This window comes from Perna viridis, chromosome 11 (genome assembly GCF_037379345.1).
Source record: "Perna viridis isolate PV_CMFRI_1.1 ecotype Kerala chromosome 11, ASM3737934v1, whole genome shotgun sequence".
In the NCBI taxonomy this organism is placed as follows: domain Eukaryota; kingdom Metazoa; phylum Mollusca; class Bivalvia; order Mytilida; family Mytilidae; genus Perna; species Perna viridis.
In genome coordinates this window covers 5,436,296-5,454,345 of record NC_142455.1, presented here as the reverse complement: position 1 = coordinate 5,454,345, position 18,050 = coordinate 5,436,296, and the positions used below count along the sequence as shown (strand labels likewise).

The window sequence follows — 18,050 nt, the reverse complement described above, 5'->3', positions numbered from 1 at the left end:
GTTGTACAATTTTTCCATACAGAAATAAATTTTAAAAAATCATTATTTTTTAAATGTATAAAATGAACGACCCTTTTTACCCAAGTGTAGAAAATAGCCAATCCAGGCCTCTCCCCTTAGAGATAGGTCGCGCTGACCGGGTTCTCGCCATTCTAGTGATGCTGCGCTAATTCCAAATTCTGCTTCTTCGGCATTAAATCATTGAGCGACTTCCGGTGTTCACTGGAGTCTAAAACAGAAAAAAAAACGTATGCATATAACTTGCTGCGTTCTTTCTTGGCAACAGCGTTTATCTTCAGCGCAAAACAAATATTAGAAGACATAAACGTTTACCCCCATCTATTTCCTTCTCGGACATTGCCAGAAATCTTACCAACTACAAACAATCAAGCACATAATTCCAACCTCCCTATGCATCTCCTCCCTTGACATGTAGTAAAAGATTCCTTGGCCGGGTAGTAAAGGTAGGAGATGCACTTGCCATTGCCCTCTACTGGCTCTAGTAGCATGCAGAACGTTGGTAACTTTCGACAACTTGCATTCTACCTGCAACGATTGCTACTACCGTCAAAAGTAAGACGAGTTCCCAAACGCTTCTTTGTTTTCTGAACCATTTTTGATGCGCTGCCTCCATTTGCCCTTCCACGAAACTGGCCATCAAGGTCGGAGCCATCCTATTCATATCTACCCTCTTCCCTTTCTTCCAGTATCTGTGCTCGCGGGTCACCCTTGGAACGAGGATGTCGTCCAACACCCTTATTGCACTGTGATTCAACAGCGACACCTACATGTAAAAAGGAGAAAAGTAATGTGATTATTGAAAGGCAAAGTCATACGCGCAACAGTTTTACATGTTACTTCAAAATCTTTTCACTAGTAGCTCTTCTGCAAAACGTTGAAAATAAAATCATGGACCATTTGAAGTCAACCTGGGGGACCGAGGTCTTTTAGTCTGTTAGTCCATCTCGGGACTGGGATGAGATTTTAAGCATACTTAAGGACTATCAATTCCCAAAATATTTCGAATTTCTATAGCTTCCTTTGTCTTTTAGACAGTTAATAAAAAGCTTCACTGAGCGCAGCATGATACGATCGCAGCGATCGAACCCTGAACAGTTGTTGCAAGTGTGGACACAATATATTTTTGACACACTTAAGGAGGTAGATCTAGGGTAAGGGACATAACTCATAAAATCAGTGATATATTTGTATCATATTCTATTTCACCAAAGCCTATCAAGCTTTCGTTTGAAACAGAATAAAAAGAATTCAAGTTGATTACATGCTTACACAAGATTGATGTCAAATACTGAATACAAAAGTTCCAATGATTTATAAGAGTTGTATCCCTTCCCCTAGGTCTACCTCCTTAAGCATAAGGACTTACAATTTATATGGACACAACACATGATTTTGACACTTTATTGTACAAAGTTTTAAACTGATTCAAAATTGGAAAACATAAGAGATATCTGAAATTTCTATGCAGGCATAATTTTTATAAGAAATCCAATAAAATTTTATTTTTCGAAAAGGACCAAAAATAAAAAAGTCAATTTTTTTAGGGTAAGGCCCATTTGCCCCTTATAACTCGAAAACCGTTTTAATTTTTTTAGGGTGAGGCCCATTTGCCTCTTATAACTCGAAAACCTTTTTTTTTTTAAATCGGAAGAAAAATGCTTAAAAAGCGGATTTTTGTCGGGTGTGGCCCTTTTGATCCCTGATAACTCGAAAACCGTAAGAGATATCTGAAATCTGATTGTAAAAACAGGCAGGGATTTGTATGAGGAATCTTAATTCTTTTCTTTCAAAACCTTTTTTTACCCCTTTTTGTCCTTTTTTTTTCAAAAACGGAAGGTGCCACAAAGTCCACATGAAATAGGAACATTCCATTAGTGATTAGTAAATTCATATCAAAATTTCAGAACAATTGCGCATACAGAACTAACAGTATCGCATGGAAACGACGTGTCCCAAGACGATGAGAACGACTACGACAACTGTGCCATAACATTATACGATCGCAAATTGTTTGCGGTCATATAAAAAGGGGTCCCTTACCATTTATGTACCAACTTCGAAGTCGGTGTCTTGGAACCAAGATCAATTAGTCCATCTTGGGACTGGAATGAGATTTAAGGCCTTCCTGGGAACTATGAATTCCCAAAATATTGGGAATATCTTCCTCTGTCGTTAAGAAAATTTTAAAAGGAGGCACCCTTACCACTTATGTACCAAATTCGAAGTTGGTGGCTGGGACCAATGTCCATTAGTTTTTCTTGGGACTTTTTAAATTTTTTTTAAAATTGCCTACAAAAATACTAGAAATAATACTCAGCAGTTTGATCGCATACTTGGGTATTTGATTCTAAACAGAACTTTGTTAATACATTTAATTTATATTACGGCGAGTTACCAAAAAGGTTGGAAATTAAATGTTACAGTCAGAGGTAGATCCACTGGGCGGGTCGGATCCCCCTTTTTTGGTGGAGAATTGCTAATTCCGAGCAAAATTTGGCACAAGAATAACCAAATAGCCTGGAAAACCCCCCTTTTTCAAAATTTCTGGGCCAAGTCCCGCCCTAGATAGAACTATTGAAGACAAAAAAGATATGGAAAAATCTAATTTTTTTTATTCCAATTTAACGTTTTTATTATATGAATAACCTAATTCAAATTTTGAACGCACCGATCATGAATATTATTGACGGCTAGCTTCCATGTGGGCTGGTATTGACAGCTAGATTTACTCTAATAATCTTTTCTACTCGCACAGTAAGAAATAAAAGACAGGGCCACTAGGCTTTCCCCACTAATCATCAAACAGCAATACACGAGTCATTTCGAGCTAAGCTCTTTATAATATGGTCTAGATTTGCCTCCGACGACCAATGCTTGTGCGTAACAAATTTAACAAGTATCAAGCTTATTCGTTTCATCTCACTCCTATGGGAAACAGATTCACAATTATGCATAACACCAAGGGGATACATTTCAAAGTTTCTCATTTTCGCAATCTACGACGATCGCTCATCTTCTTTTGCACACAAGCAGTAGTTGGGACGACCCATATATACACCAAATTAACAAAACTATCTCCGTATCTTTATATATTACTCAACGGTAGTTAATAGAGAAATGAAAAATATAAAGTTAATGGGAACACTGCAATGGCTTGTATATGCGATGCAGACATTATAGGGCTCATTGTATCCAAGTTTGTCCCGATCAAACCACAATATGAGGTGAAATTGAAGTCAGACAAATTTTCATATGCGTAACAAATTCAGTTTGCCATGCTTTACGTCACGTCAAAATAGTAGCAAAAACTAATTCCATTTTTGGCAATGAACTTGTAAATAGTTTGCAAATGAGCGTTCATCCAGGGCAATTGCTACAGTTCTAAAAAGACTGGAGAGTGTTCAAAATTGTCAAGAGGAGGTTGCCAATATACATGAAAACTTTATAGACTTAGTAACAACTGGGAGGGATGAAAACTGTCTTATGAAGCAAGAACCACCAAATCAAGCAAGAAAATGATATGCAGAATTAAAAAAAAAACACTGCTGGGACAACGAGCATAACGAATTTTGGCAGAATGTTCTGAAAAGTAATCTTTTTTTACAGTACATGGGCAGTAACTGAGAAAGAAACTTTTGCAGACAAAGATTCATGAAGAGTATGAAACCGTTTGATACGAAAGTGAGACAAGTAAAGAGACAATATAAAGCTGGTCATAGAGATTATGTTACACAACTTAAAGCTGAAAATCCCAAACTATTCTGGGACGAGATACATAAATTTAAAAAAAAACTTGAGAAACAAGCTATAGAATATGTAAAATTTAACAAGAGGCTCCCAGGAGCATGAATCGCTCACCTGGATTAATTTTCAAAGGCAATTAAATTAACAAGAAGTCATCCAACAATTTTGACTCAAAAAGTCTTTGGTAGGACTTAACATAGGGATCATTTCAACAACTGAATGTTTCTTTTAATCTATCATAGTTTTCAAGTTGTCAAAAAGTCATTTTTTCCCATTTCAAGGGCAGTAAATCTTACAGGGAGTCGTCTGACAACTTTTATCCCTGAAGACGTTTTAGTCCTAATAATAAGGATCATTTCAGCAACTGAAATAATTTGGCTAAGACCAACAGTTTTGGAGATATATGCGAAAAACCACTGTCTGACCCCCATGTTCTATTTTTAGTAACAGCGGCCATGTTTATTGACTGATCCAAAATTCCCACGACAGTTCTATGCAGGATACCCCAAAAAACATTCATACCAAGTTTGGTACTTTCAACGTACATCAGAATTTGCTTAACCTAACGGTTTTGGAGATATATGCGAAAAATTAATGTCTGACCCCCATGTTCTATTTTTAAAAAATCCTCTAATAAATTCCATGCAGGATACCCAAGGAACATTCATACAAAGTTTGGTTCTAATTAGTCAATATTTTCAGAGGAGAAGAGTTTTGTATAATTGTTGACGACGACGACGACAGACACCAAGTGATGGCAATAACTCACATAGCCTTTGGCAAAGTGAGCTAAAAATGGATTAGCTTCATATGAACATGAAATAATTCTGAGCAAATGGAAAGATGATTTTTCAGAATTAATCGACGAAATACAGTTAAACATGTCTAAACCGAACCAAATTTGGACCTAAAAACTGATTCGGTTTAGACAAGTGTTCAGTTTAACAAGATTCAAAATACATTTAAATTGATATAATGGGACCAAAAAAGGGTCTGGTTTAGACAGGGTTTCGGATTACTCAGAGTTCGGTCTAGACATGTTTCACTGTAAAACTTTACGAACTTCTGTGTGAAGAACACAGTGACTTTGGAAAGCTGCACTCTATATAAAGTCTTGCGAGAAAAAAAAACAATAACCTGCCTACATTTCTTTCTACGTTGAGTTGCAAAACATTTGACTACATTAACCATAACCTCCCTTTGCCAAACTTCCGAATAGTGGTGTGATGCGGGAACTCTACAGAGTATAAAATCAATGCACAAATAAAAACATTAAGAGTTGAGTGAAAAAAAGATGATATGGAAACGGTTTTCAGTTGAACGTGGGGAGAGGCTAGGTCATAACCTTGCTCCGCAATTGGAACTACTCGGTTAAAAAATAACATCGGACGCAGAAAGGAAAATTTCTTCGGGAAAAAATTTTTGTTTCTAGTATTCCTTAATTACCGCCGTTTTGGATTCTGTTTTAATTCAAAGGCCAGACTATAGAAACAACATACTAACCTCAAAAGCATATGTTCGTTCCCGAGTATACATTATGCAAAATAAATCCATGCCAGCACCCCTTCAAGGTCAATAAAAGCATTTTATAAATCCTGTCTTTGACCCTTTCACTACTATATACTGATTGAAAAAGAATGTAATTGTTTAATGATATTAGAGACCATATGTGGTTATGGACCACAAGTCTATCGAAGCTAAAAGTGACTCATTAAAGTTTTAAGATTTCGCACTATTTAGGATAAAGGATAAAAAAGGATATAAAACAAGCATTTCGTTATAATTTTATACGACTGCTAAAATTTGCATATATACTATGCTGTGATTAATTCGCCGTCGTTAGTTTTTATACGTCTGTCTTTATAGACAGGACGTACTATGGTAAACCGGTTTCCGTCCGTCGTCCGTCGTTCACACTATATGCTCAATAACTCAAAATTGCTGCAACTAATGTTTGTCAAACTTAAATGGGTTTTTCCTTTTCTGTTAACGTAAGCTTCATTTAGACTTAAATAAATTCAAGTTTTACCACACTTATTCGTACAGGTTTCACCACACTTATTCGTACAAGTTTTACCACACTTATTCGTACAGGTTTCACCACACTTATTCGTACAAGTTTTACCACACTTATTTGTACAGGTTTCACCACACTTAATCATACAAGTTTTACCATACTTATTGGTACAAGTTTTACCACACTTATTCGTACCAGTTTTATCACTTTTACTTAAACTAGAAAAAAAAACGCTTGCAGTATTGCTAATTAAAGCGCCTTGACCAACTTACCCCTGATAGTATCTATAATTAGGCTGTAATTAGGCTCTTGAATACGTCACAAATCGATTATAAATTTAGCCGATTGGGGAATCCCGGGACAATATAGGTGTTCTACACGATATTTAGGAAAATGCGAACATAGTAGAAAACACTAAACAGTAATCGAAATAACCGTAATAAATGCCATCATTATAGTGAAATTCTGACCAAAAAGATAAGTCTGAGTCAGGGTCGAGCAAAAACCCTTTACCGCACAGATTAATTGGGCTACGGAAGCTACACTTGATTTATGTTTTAAGTGACAGTCTCTAAGAATCAGGCTAAATGAGAACAATCAGAAACATACATGTCAGAACCCCAACAATCTGACACAATCGATGTTTTCGCTATTTGTGAAGTTTACTGTATGATCACAGATCGCTAAAAACCGTACTGTTATGGTTGTAAAGGTGCTACTTGATATGCTCATACTTGATTATTTAATTTATTTTTTTATGCCAATTTGTAAGTTCAAAGGGGCGTAACTCAAATAACAAGAGGCTCCCAGATTTGCCTTTCAAATGCAATAAATTTAACAAGAAGTTGTCCAACAATTTTGACTCAAGAAGACTTTGATAGGACTTTTCATAAGGATCAATTCAGCAACTGAAAGTGTCTTTCTATCTATCATAGTCAGATATTGGCTGAAAACTAAAACAAAACGTCATTTTTCTCATTTCAAGGGCAATAACACTTATAAGGAGTCATCAGACAACTTTAATCCCTGAAAACTTTTTTATTTCTAATAATAATGATCACTTCAGCCATTGATGGATTTTGACGAAACCTAACGGTTTTGGAGATTTATGTGAAAAACTACTGTCTGACCCCTATTTTCTATTTTTAGTAACAGCGGCCGTGTTTTTCACAGGATCAAAAATCACCACATCAGTTCTATGAAGGATACCCCAAGGAGCATTCATACCAAGTTTGGTTCCAACTGGTATGGTCAAGTAGTGTCGAAAGTAAAGAGTTTTGAAAAAATTGTTAACGACAACGACGGACGCCAAATGATGGCAATAGCTCACATGGCTTACAGCAGGTGCACCGGTAGGGTAAGCGTCCTCTGCTTTTCTAGAAACACCCGCCGAGTTGCTCATAAAAAGTCAAGTCCGGGGTAGACAAACGAGGGAAGGAAAACTATGACCCGTTGAATAAATCAGTTTTCATGATGCTGATGGATACACCATAACGATCCACGAGTTCATGATAACGGCCGTAAAACTTCTGTAGTGATGACTTCAATCTTGTAGCAACATAACTCTGTTCTAGAACCCTATTTGTTAGAGTTTGTATTAAAGATACAAATTAAAGAATCCAACTTTCCTGATAATATGCGCAACAACATAAGTTGCTTTTCCTACATACCAAGTTTCAGATTTTTTTTTCTGTTGAGTAGTTTCAAACGAGTGGAGATGACAAGCTGACAATTTATGGTAAATTTCTGATTTATAAGAGGCATAGCTCCCATAAAAATTTGAGAATCAAAATTTCTTGATAATATGCACAACTACATATTGGGTTCAGGAATTTCTGTCGATTAGTTAGTTTCTGAGGGGTTGTGATGACAATTTGATACATGATGATTTCTGGAAAATTTTTATGTTCAAAGGGGCACAACTCAAATAAAAAATAGAGAATCGAAATTTCCTGATAAGCACAACTACATATGGTAAATTTCAAAGTTACAAAAAAAGTTAAATATTAAAAAAAACAAAACTCCCATAAAAATCAGAGAATCAAAATATCCAGAGAATATGCACCACAATATATGGTGTTGTTGCTACATACTAAGTTTCATGAAATTTTGTTGGGTAGTTTAAGAGGAGTTGCGAGGAAAAGCTGATACATGATGATTTTTTTTTGTCAATTTCTACGTTCAAAGGGGCATACCTCTAATAAAAATGAGAGAATCAAAATTTCCTGATTATGTACTCGATAACATACGCTGTTCTTGCAACATACAAAGTTTCAGGAATTTCTGTTGAGTAGTTTCGAACGAGTTGAGATGACAAGCTAGTAAATGGTGTTTTATGGTTAATTTCTAATTTATAAGAGGCATAACTCCCATAAAAACTGAATTTCTAAGCTCAGAAGCATAACTCCCATATAATTAGTGAATCAAATATTCCTGATGATAGCAAGTTTTAGAAATTTCTGTTACAGTAGAGTAGTTTCAGGGGAGTTGTGATGACAAGCTGATATATGGTGATTTATGGTTAATTTCTAATTTCAAAGAGGCATAACTCCCATAAAAATAGCGAATCAAAATTTCTTGATAATATGCGTAATTTCATATGGTGTTCTTGCTACCTGATAAGATTCAGACGTTTTTGTTAAGCAGTTTCAGAGGAGTTGCGATGACAAACTAAAGTGTTGCGGATGGACGTACAAACGGACGTACAGACGGAAGGGCGGTCGGAGAAATCTAACTGCTAGACTTTCTCCCACTTTTGGCGACGCAGGTAGTAACGTCTCGAGCAATTTTCAGGAAATTTAGTAAGAAATTTTTTATGCGATCGCAAGCATTTTTCGGTCTTATAAATAGCAATCTCTTTCGTCCTACCTTGTTGGCGTCCGCTAATTTTAGTGTATTTATAATAATTTGAGTAAAACTTATTATATCCGAGCTTTTTAAAATTTTAACACATCGTTCCTAAGAACATTGCGGGGGCACTATAGTTTTTCTTTTTTAATTTTTTTTTTGGTTTGCCACTCCCCTTTTTAAAAAATTTTACTCTGATTTTGATATTTTCATTTTCAATAATATTCTATATAAAATCCCTGCATGCATGCAATCAAAATTCAGATATCTCTTACCATTTTCGGGTTACAAGGGACCACAGCCATAAAATTTTCGGCCTTTTTTTTTTTTTTTTTTTTTTAATTTTCTTTGTGAATTTGGATTTATATTTTTTATTCCCATTGAACTTTTCAATCAGATTTTTGACATTTCTTACAGTTTTCGAGTCATAACCGGACAAAGGTCAACCCACATAAAAATACTTTTACCATTTTTGATCTGATTTCAACTTTTTTAAGATACCTTACGAAGATTTCTATCATGCAGACATGTTTTTATCAGCTACAGGATACATTTCAATCTTTAGAACATTTTAATTTATCATCTTTAATTGAAATTCAAATTAACTGCGTGCTATATTGTGCCCAAAACCAGTTGTTGCGTTCATAGTGAACTGCAAGTCCCGATGCTTAAATATGTCAAAAACTAATGGATGTCGGTAGTTAGTCGAATGTCATGAAACTATGTAACATTGTTTCTTAATGCTAGAAGAAGCTTAATATTTAATAAAATGGAGTAACTGCCCCTATCGTTCTGAAAAGGGGATAAAACAGGTGTTTGTTTGAAATGATACAGTAGGCGTATTTCCTCCCTATTTACAATTCTCTTTTAAGACTGCGAAAAAATGCGGTCTTATAATGGTATCATGCTGTTGGAGTCCTTTGACAATTTTGTTTCCAGACAATAACTTGAATCGAGGTGCATTAATCTTTTTTTTTTAAATCTGACCACGTGTTGCCATATGTAAATGTAGCACAAAAGAAAGAGCCGATATTGATATAGTGGTTTTCACTGGAACCATTATAGTACCATTCCATATTAAAATCAGACGCTGCCTGTGTTACAGATGATTCATGGTATTGAAATACTCATCTAACATTTTTTTTTTTAATTTCAATTTTGTTTAGTTATTATTTTTTTTTACTTCAGGTGGTATAGTTTTAAGTAATACTTCAGATCTGCACTTTTGCAAAAATCATTTATTCATCTCACACTAAAATCAACCAAATCAAAGCAAATCAAGAGCGATAACTCTTGCAAAGTGCTAACTATTTGTACACACTATGTAATTTTTTTCTAAAAAGAGCAACACCCAAATGAAAAATAGAAACAAGACTGGTTATGTGGTCTGTATTTGATTCTGAATAAGAAATAAAACATATGTTTTTGACATGCATGAACCACATCCTGTCTGCTTTTAGTCAAGACTGCGACTTAAGAATTAAGGGGCAGAAACAAGTGTTGTCTAAACATTAACTTGACAATAAGTGAATGAATCTCTTCGAGTTAAAAATATATTTGGAAACCTAAATTGTTGAGTGTTGGGGAAAATATTATTAGCATTATTGAAAACGAATACCATTTCGTTCTTGGGAGTCCAGCATATAGACAACAGAGAATTAAGTAACACTCCAGCTAAGAATCATCCAAAATGTGATTCATGGGTGAAAAGCCTACATGTTTTATATATATATATATATATATATATATATATATATTGTTTGAATTGCCATCGTAAACAGAAATTTACATTCAGTTTTTCATATAACCCTGTTCTCAAGAGATAAAAAAATATATAGAATTTTTTAGATTTCAAAATTAAGGGAGATAACTTTGTAAATAACACACAAATGCAATAGAATCTATTAGATTTTCAATGTTGATTATCTCCTAAGAGCAGGCAGATTCGAATGAATAATTACACCGTTCATAATATAGACTCATAGAACAACTTAATTACATAAAAAATATGTAGCCTTTTTGCGGGGTGTAGCACACACTACAGATTTTGCATGGTTCTTACAAAGACTACTACTTAAATATTTGCCAAATACAAACGAATTATAATCGTTACTTCAAGTTACAAAAACTGTCGATATAGGGAACTTAATATGTTACCTCTGCGAGAGTCAGAAAACAAGAACTTTCATTATAAATAGATCTTACGATGATTACTGTTATGTCATAAATGTGCTTATTAATATATTTCAATGATATTGACAGCTTGTACTAAGCTTTTGCAATAAAGATTTATTTATTTATTTATTATTATTATTATTATTATTAACCCCTTGTGCATATTATGTATCAATGTAAGTTGCATTGAATTCATTCTCTGCACCATTGTAATAGGCAACGGCCTTTTTTACTGAGGGGGTGGGGCTAGAATTACTTTTTTTTTAAATAAAGTTATCCGACATTTGAGCAAAATAAATTACTAAATACTTGTGATTTAATATTCCCCAATACTGATTAATATAGGTTTCCAAATATTTTTTAACTCCGACTGCTGCTGAAATTAAATTATTTTCGGACCTGTCCGAAATTTTTAACTCAAATAAAGAAAATATAATTTAATAATTACAATGATTATCTCCCCTTGACCACATACAATAGAATCGAGTAAAATACCTTATTTTATTTTAATTACGTGGCCCATAATGAAGTACAATTATTGAAGTAAAAGACACAATTACATTCATTTATTATTATATCAACCCTCCCCCCCCCACCCACCCCCAACGGTGAGACTGATATTTGCCTTTTGGCGCTTGAGTAAAATACAGGCACGAAACCACAATTAATTTTCCCACTGTCTTCTTCATAGCCTTTCTGTAATTTAAAAAAATTCCACCGGCGCAATTCAATTCAGATTTTCAGGGACGTTAATTTGAACCTTCCAACAACTTATATAAAAAATATAAAAAAAATTACCATTATTTTTTCAAATTTTATGCATAAACACAGAGATACCCTAAAAAATGACCCAAAATGGCTTCTGGATGTCACAAACTTGACCTTTTTTGACCTCACCAAATCACAACCTAAATGTCAAATTTCTCATTTCAACACATCTACTAAAATAATTTCATTATTCCTCTTCCATTTGAGCACAAAAAGTATGAGAAATTCTGAAAGGAAGTGTTTCTAAAAAATTTTTGAAAAATCCCCTATTATTATAGGAACTATATTCGTATATACAACGAAAAGCTAAGGGCAGATAATTGTGGTCTCGTACCTACAGAATCAATAATTATATTGATTATCTCCCCTTGACTACATATAGAGTAGAATATCGATATTTTTTTTAACTACAGGGCCCATAATCAAGTGCACTGCCCTTATCATCATCATACTTGTTTTTATTACAAAATGTTTTATGTTGCAATAATACTCTTTTATGTTTAATATCTGTGTGTTACTAAAATCATTCAAATCATGTTAATCATATATACGTTTTGATTATGTTTCATTGTTCAGCTCACTTTTGGGCGTCATAATTGACAATAAAGCATTTGTTTGTTTTGTGCAATGATTGAAATAGCTAAGTAAAAGACACAATAGCATTCATGTATCATTATATCACCATAAGCTATGTCGAGGCCACCTACTAATAATTTGAATGGTATTTCATTCTGATATAACGTGCTTCAAAGTTCTGTAGATCACAACATTGATAAAAAAAAAGTGATGAACACATGACCAACATTCGTGCAGCACATAGGCTGCGCCTATTCAAAAACATGGAAAAAATCTAGTTCTATTAGAACCGAAATAAATCACGGAAACTCCATTTTATTATTGTTCTACCATGGGCTGGCTATTTACGTCTTTATTTAACGACTCGCTATTTCGGGGTAAAATAATGCGACATAAATAGCCAGCCAATAATAAAATGGAGTTTCCGTGATTTATTTCTCCATTTTTTGTTTCTCTATTTATCAATGATGTAAGTGATTTTTTTTATATCGGAAGTACCATTCAAGGGCGCAGCTAAATATGACTGCAAAAGTTTAACCTTGAACAGTTGGGGCGAGTATGGGCACACTATTCAGTTTCTAAATTGATTGTGGCAGGATGAGAATTTGACTAGAATTGAAGAGGTCTCTTTTTGGCCTCTTATTCCTAAATGGTTGAAGTTGAAACTTCAAAACCGATCCAAATCTACCTTAATTTTGAAGTCTACTCAAATTATTATCCAGAAATCAAAACAAACTACATTTTTCTGGTCCCTTTGTGGCCCCTTATTCTTACTTGGCCCAAGTCACAACCCTAACTGGAGGCTCTAGAGAGACAGAATCGCTCACCTAAATAAAATCAAGTCTTTCGAAAAGCTGGACTCTTGGCCTCACTGTACTATTTATTCTCACAAGAATCATTTAATCAATAGAGAGCATCTTCGTTATCTACCCGCATTTCATACTATAAAATTTCTCGTAGTCATATTTTGACTTTACAAGGGCAACTTCGACATTGGTCAACAGATCAAAATTTCGGCATAGGTCGGTCTCGCCATGTTTATCAAGTTTACCCTGTGAAAATTTCGACTTATGTCCAACTCATTATGCTGAACAATTTTACTCCCGGCCAAATTTTAGCTAACCTCAACTGTTTTTGAGTTATGTGCAAAATTCTGCCGCCATCCCCCACCTTTTATCGGTTAATTTTGTAACGGTGGCCATCTTTTTCGCAAGATCAAAAATCCTCACGTATGAATTGTTACAGATATTCTACGAAAGCTTCAATCCAACCAGTAGTTTTAGAGAAGATGTTCAAAGTTGGAAATGTAAAATTCGGGGAAAAAATCCATTTCAGGGCTTATATCTCATTCAAACATCAACAGATCTTTCTGAAAATATCTTTGTACGTCCATCCCAAAATGCTAAACAATTTAACCATCTGCCAAATTATAGCTCAACGCAGATCTTACTGAGTTATTTTCAAAATTCTGCAAAATAGGATGTTGATATTTAACTGTAAAATTTTATTATGTCTTTTACTATTTGTAATCTAAACAAAAACTTCATTTGTAGTATTTCAGTTTGGATCTCGTTTCAAAAGTGCTATATTGCTCGACATTATTGAGCTGTATATATTCAATGTATACTTTTTTATTGACAGCAATTGTCAATGAAATGAAACACAAAGACAACTGCTGAGTAAACCAATTTAAACTATTTTAACCTCTCACATGGAGAAAGAAAAAAAAACGCGCGTGACCATGTTTGTTCCTTAAATAACAGAACTACCATGAATACATACTATCATAATATTTTCAATACTTTTTGTGATTAGTTGAAAAAAGAAGTCCAACAAGATTTCAGATTTTTTTAATAACAGTCAAACATGTATTTCTGAGAATGCGATTTTCAAATATTGTCAGTGTTCTTTATATACTTTGTACAGGTCTGAAAGAGTTATTAAGAGAACCAAGATTCTAGCGGAAATCAAAAGAATGCAATTCAGGGACAAAGACCAGACATGGAAAACACAACAAAGAACATAAAGTAACTAAAATCATACATGCAAAGTAACAAAAGTAAATGAGAATCTCAGACTCCACTAGAAACTGGGAGCATGGACCAGGTGCACCGGTACGTTAAAAGTCCTCTGCTTTTCGAGAAACACCCGTCGAGTTCCTCATAAAAAGTCAAGTCCTGAGTAGACGAAAGAGGAAAGAAAAACTATGACACGTTGAACAAATCAGTTTTCATGGTGCAACTGATACACCGCTACAATCCAGGAGTTCATGATTGTTGTACTTGAAAAATAAACAGTGCATAGGTAGACCTTCAACTTAGTGAAATGCATTGCTATACTTGTACTGAAAAATGTAGTACTGTATAACACAGCACTGAAAACGTACTGTAAAATTCAGTAATGAACAGTAGTGCAAAATTCAGTAATGGAAGAGTACTAGAAAATTCAGTAATGAAACAGTACCGTAACGTCACTGTAAAATACAGTACTGTTTCAGTAGTCACTACAGTACAAAACAGAAATGTATAAGCCTAACGTTGATAATAAGTGGTAGTAGGGAACAGAGATATATCCCAAGGCCATCCTAAGACATGCCTCTGTCTTATGACACCTTTGTTAAATAAGTCTCTGATTTTGATGAAACTTGGATACAATCATCCTTATACCAACTTCGTGTTATATCGTTTTAACGCTAAAATTAAAGGGATAGGCGACGATAATACACTTCTTATATCTATAGATGTGTGTAGATTGGCCATAGTCCATGAAGTTTTGATTTACGATTTTATTGAAGATTATCTGACCGGCCTGGGTTTCGTGAAAAATGTCAAACTGAGGTCCTCAGTTTTTTCCAATAACTCAGATTTTCACCGATTAGCTTAATTTCTTGAAATTTTGAATTTTTAGGAAAATCTTAATATTTTTTTTTTATCAAACCGGGTCCAGACGAACCAGGAAACATGTGACACAGCAACAAAAGTCACGTAACGACATTTCATGACATGGACCTCTGGACTTTGTAGTGATTTATGATTTAGAAGTTCTCAATGTATTCAGCCGGAATGAGCGTTACATCCAGTAGCTCCGCCCCTACCCCCCCCCCCCCCCGTTTTGATCCGCCACTGCATTGCCTGGCAACATCTAAGCTAATGGTTATGGTGTATATCTTATGTACCAGTAAATCATTTGAAACAGTGTACAACTTATTTACCAGAAAAATATATGTTCTGTGCAAAATGCTTTTATAAACAAGTGATCTCTTTAAAAGAAATAAGCCGGCGTAGTAAAATTTTGTTCTTTTCATTCATAATTTCTACATTTCATTCAGGAAATAACTCATGGCGTGCAATTTCAATTTTCGATTTTTTTTTTCGAACGCCACTTAGTTATTAGTATTTGGCCGATCGGGAAACAGAATTGCGATCAGGTGACTTGCGTTTCCATGGACGAGCGTCTTCAAGGTCAAAGGGTAAAAAGAAACACTATACCGACTGCGTCAGAAAAAAATGTGCATAGTTACGTTTAGTGCGTAGTTATCCCTATGCTGTAAAATATAGCTAAGAACAGTAATTTGTCAAAATAGAAAAGCACTAAATATAATCAACGCTGAAATTGATTCTGGACTAATACAAAGTTTTGAATTTCATATTTTTTCAACTAAACGTACATTTTGGTATTTTAGTCAATACTCACATTCCTTCTTCTTCTGTATCCATGGCCAGACTGAAGGAGAAACGCTTGATTGGTTTTTAAGTAGCGTCCCCCTCCCTGGCCAGCCGACAATGCTGAACGTTTAAATTCCTTGTGTAAATACCAGTAATAAATAATCCAAGAGAAGGTCATCTTATCGTAAACTACACTGTATATATTTATAAACATGTGACGTATCGAAATGGATCGGGTAACATGCATACATTGATTTCAGAAACATGAATAATGAAAAAATGGGGAAACGTTGTGTATATTTGGTTTTATATCTAATAAATGCACCGAATGTTGTGTTGTGCCGATTTCGATACTCCGTTTACTAAAAGTTTTTTAATACCCCCAGTTTATGGATATTATACAAAATCTGGACCACATTAGCATTCTTCCCAAGAATGAAATTGTTGATAATGTTGCATCGATTTTCGAGTGACATTTGAAAGCGAGCATTTTGAATTATTTCATTCTTCAATCTTTCAATTCTTACAGTTTGCGTTTTCTCCTTTCAGATGATAAAATGCGTTTGGTTTTTTTTTTGTTTTGTTTTTTTTTGTTTGTTGTTTTTTTGTTTCTTTGTTTGTTTGGTTGGGTTTTTTTTTGTTTTGTTTTGTTTTGTTTTGTTTTTGTTTTTGTTTTTGTTCTTTTTGTTTTTTTTTGTTTTGTTGTTTTTTGTTTTGGTTTTTTTTTTGTTCCGCAGTACCCTGGGCAGTAGGTGTTTCGGGTTGGGTACACAAATAAAATTAAAGGCTGAGCGAAGTGCGCTTAGAAGACTTTGGGCTAGAATTTGGGAAATTTCACCTTAAAATTTCATTTTTCCGACGCAGTTGGTATTGAGTTTATTTTGGCATCATGTGACACCTATAAGGCAACGTAAATGATGGAGCTTACGACCTCTCATTTCATTTAAATGGACAAAAATGATGGCAACCGTGAAATTAAAGTTTCCATTTTGGAGCATTTTTGTCCGGAATATTTTTAATCACTGTCATGTTTGTACAGAGTTTATTTGTTGAACTAATTCAATTATCAATTGTAATACGAAACATAGCATACAGTTCATCAAATAAAATCTAAATCGAATTTGTTTTTTTTTTCTAACAAGCGTGAAATGCGTCGGCTATATTTTTTTATTCAGAGATAGTACTTGTTTGTAACTAAGGCAGCAACCTTTTTGGTTTTTTTTTCTGTTTTTTTTTTGGGGGGGGGGGGTTATGGATTTTTTGGGAAAAAATCATTAGCTCTCCCCCTCAGAAAATAAAATGGTCGCTACCTAAAAAGACATGTACCCTTTGTCATTACGTGATATCTATGATGCTTTACTACGGCAACTTAACCTCCTGAATAACTATCATTATGAGTATTCCCCATCTTCGGACTCAAATCGTGGTATCTATTGGTGAAGAATCGCCATAAAAACCCAATTTAAAAAAATTTAAACACGATTTTACATGTACCCCCAATGAATCGGTTGGTGCCCCTGAAAAATCATATGGACCAAAGGTAGGTGAGGTCCATTGATCTCTAGGCGACTAAGCGGTTCATATATTGCACTTTGACCAGAAGTTTCATGAACTGTCTAGTATGTTATTCTTTTTGAATATACTTTATTCTTGATCAATCAACTCGCGTGGAAGGACATACATCTTTACAGCCTGTTTTTCCAACATACAGGAACACTACTGTACCAATGCTTCACTTGCTTAGTCAGAAACATACAAGAACACCACGTCCTGTAAAAAGCTAAATACTTGCCTAGCCAAAAATATAAAATCACACTACTGTACTAATGCTTCACTTGCCTGCCCTGACACATACAAGAACGCACTACTGTACCAATGCTTCACTTGCCTGGCCAGAAACATACAATTACGCCACTGTACCAATGCTTCACTTGCCTGGCCAGAAACATGCAAGTACGACATTGTACCAATGCTTCCCTTACCTGGCCAGAAACGTACAATTTTGCCACTGTACCAATGCTTCACTTTCCTGGCCAGAAACATACAATTACGCCACTGTACAAATGCTTCACTTTCCTGGTCAGAAACATACAAGTACGACATTGTACCAATGCTTCCCTTACCTGGCCAGAAACGTACAATTATGCCACTGTACCAATTCTTCACTTTCCTGGCTAGAAACATACAATTACGCCACTGTACAAATGCTTCACTTTCCTGGTCAGAAACGTACAACA

The 18,050-nt window shown here is 34.7% G+C and overlaps 1 protein-coding gene across 4 annotated transcripts in view; it reads right to left on the bottom strand.

Moving 5' to 3' along the window:
• The window catches only part of LOC148602709 (uncharacterized), a 33,963-nt gene extending 17,906 nt beyond the window's left edge, over positions 1-16,057 (bottom strand). Inside the window, exons 1-3 of one of the 4 annotated variants that reach the window (XM_088552525.1) lie at positions 15,842-16,055; positions 566-784; positions 81-229 (exon numbers count right to left, since the gene is read on the bottom strand). In XM_088552525.1, coding sequence (XP_088408651.1) covers positions 194-229; positions 566-784; positions 15,842-16,027 — 441 coding nt within the window. In that variant the 5' untranslated portion in view covers positions 16,028-16,055 and the 3' untranslated portion in view covers positions 81-193. Of the gene's footprint in view, positions 1-80; positions 785-15,841 lie in introns of all 4 variants that reach the window. The other 3 variants (XM_088552528.1, XM_088552527.1, XM_088552530.1) reach the window with 3 other exon arrangements.
• Positions 16,058-18,050: the final 1,993 nt, after the last annotated feature.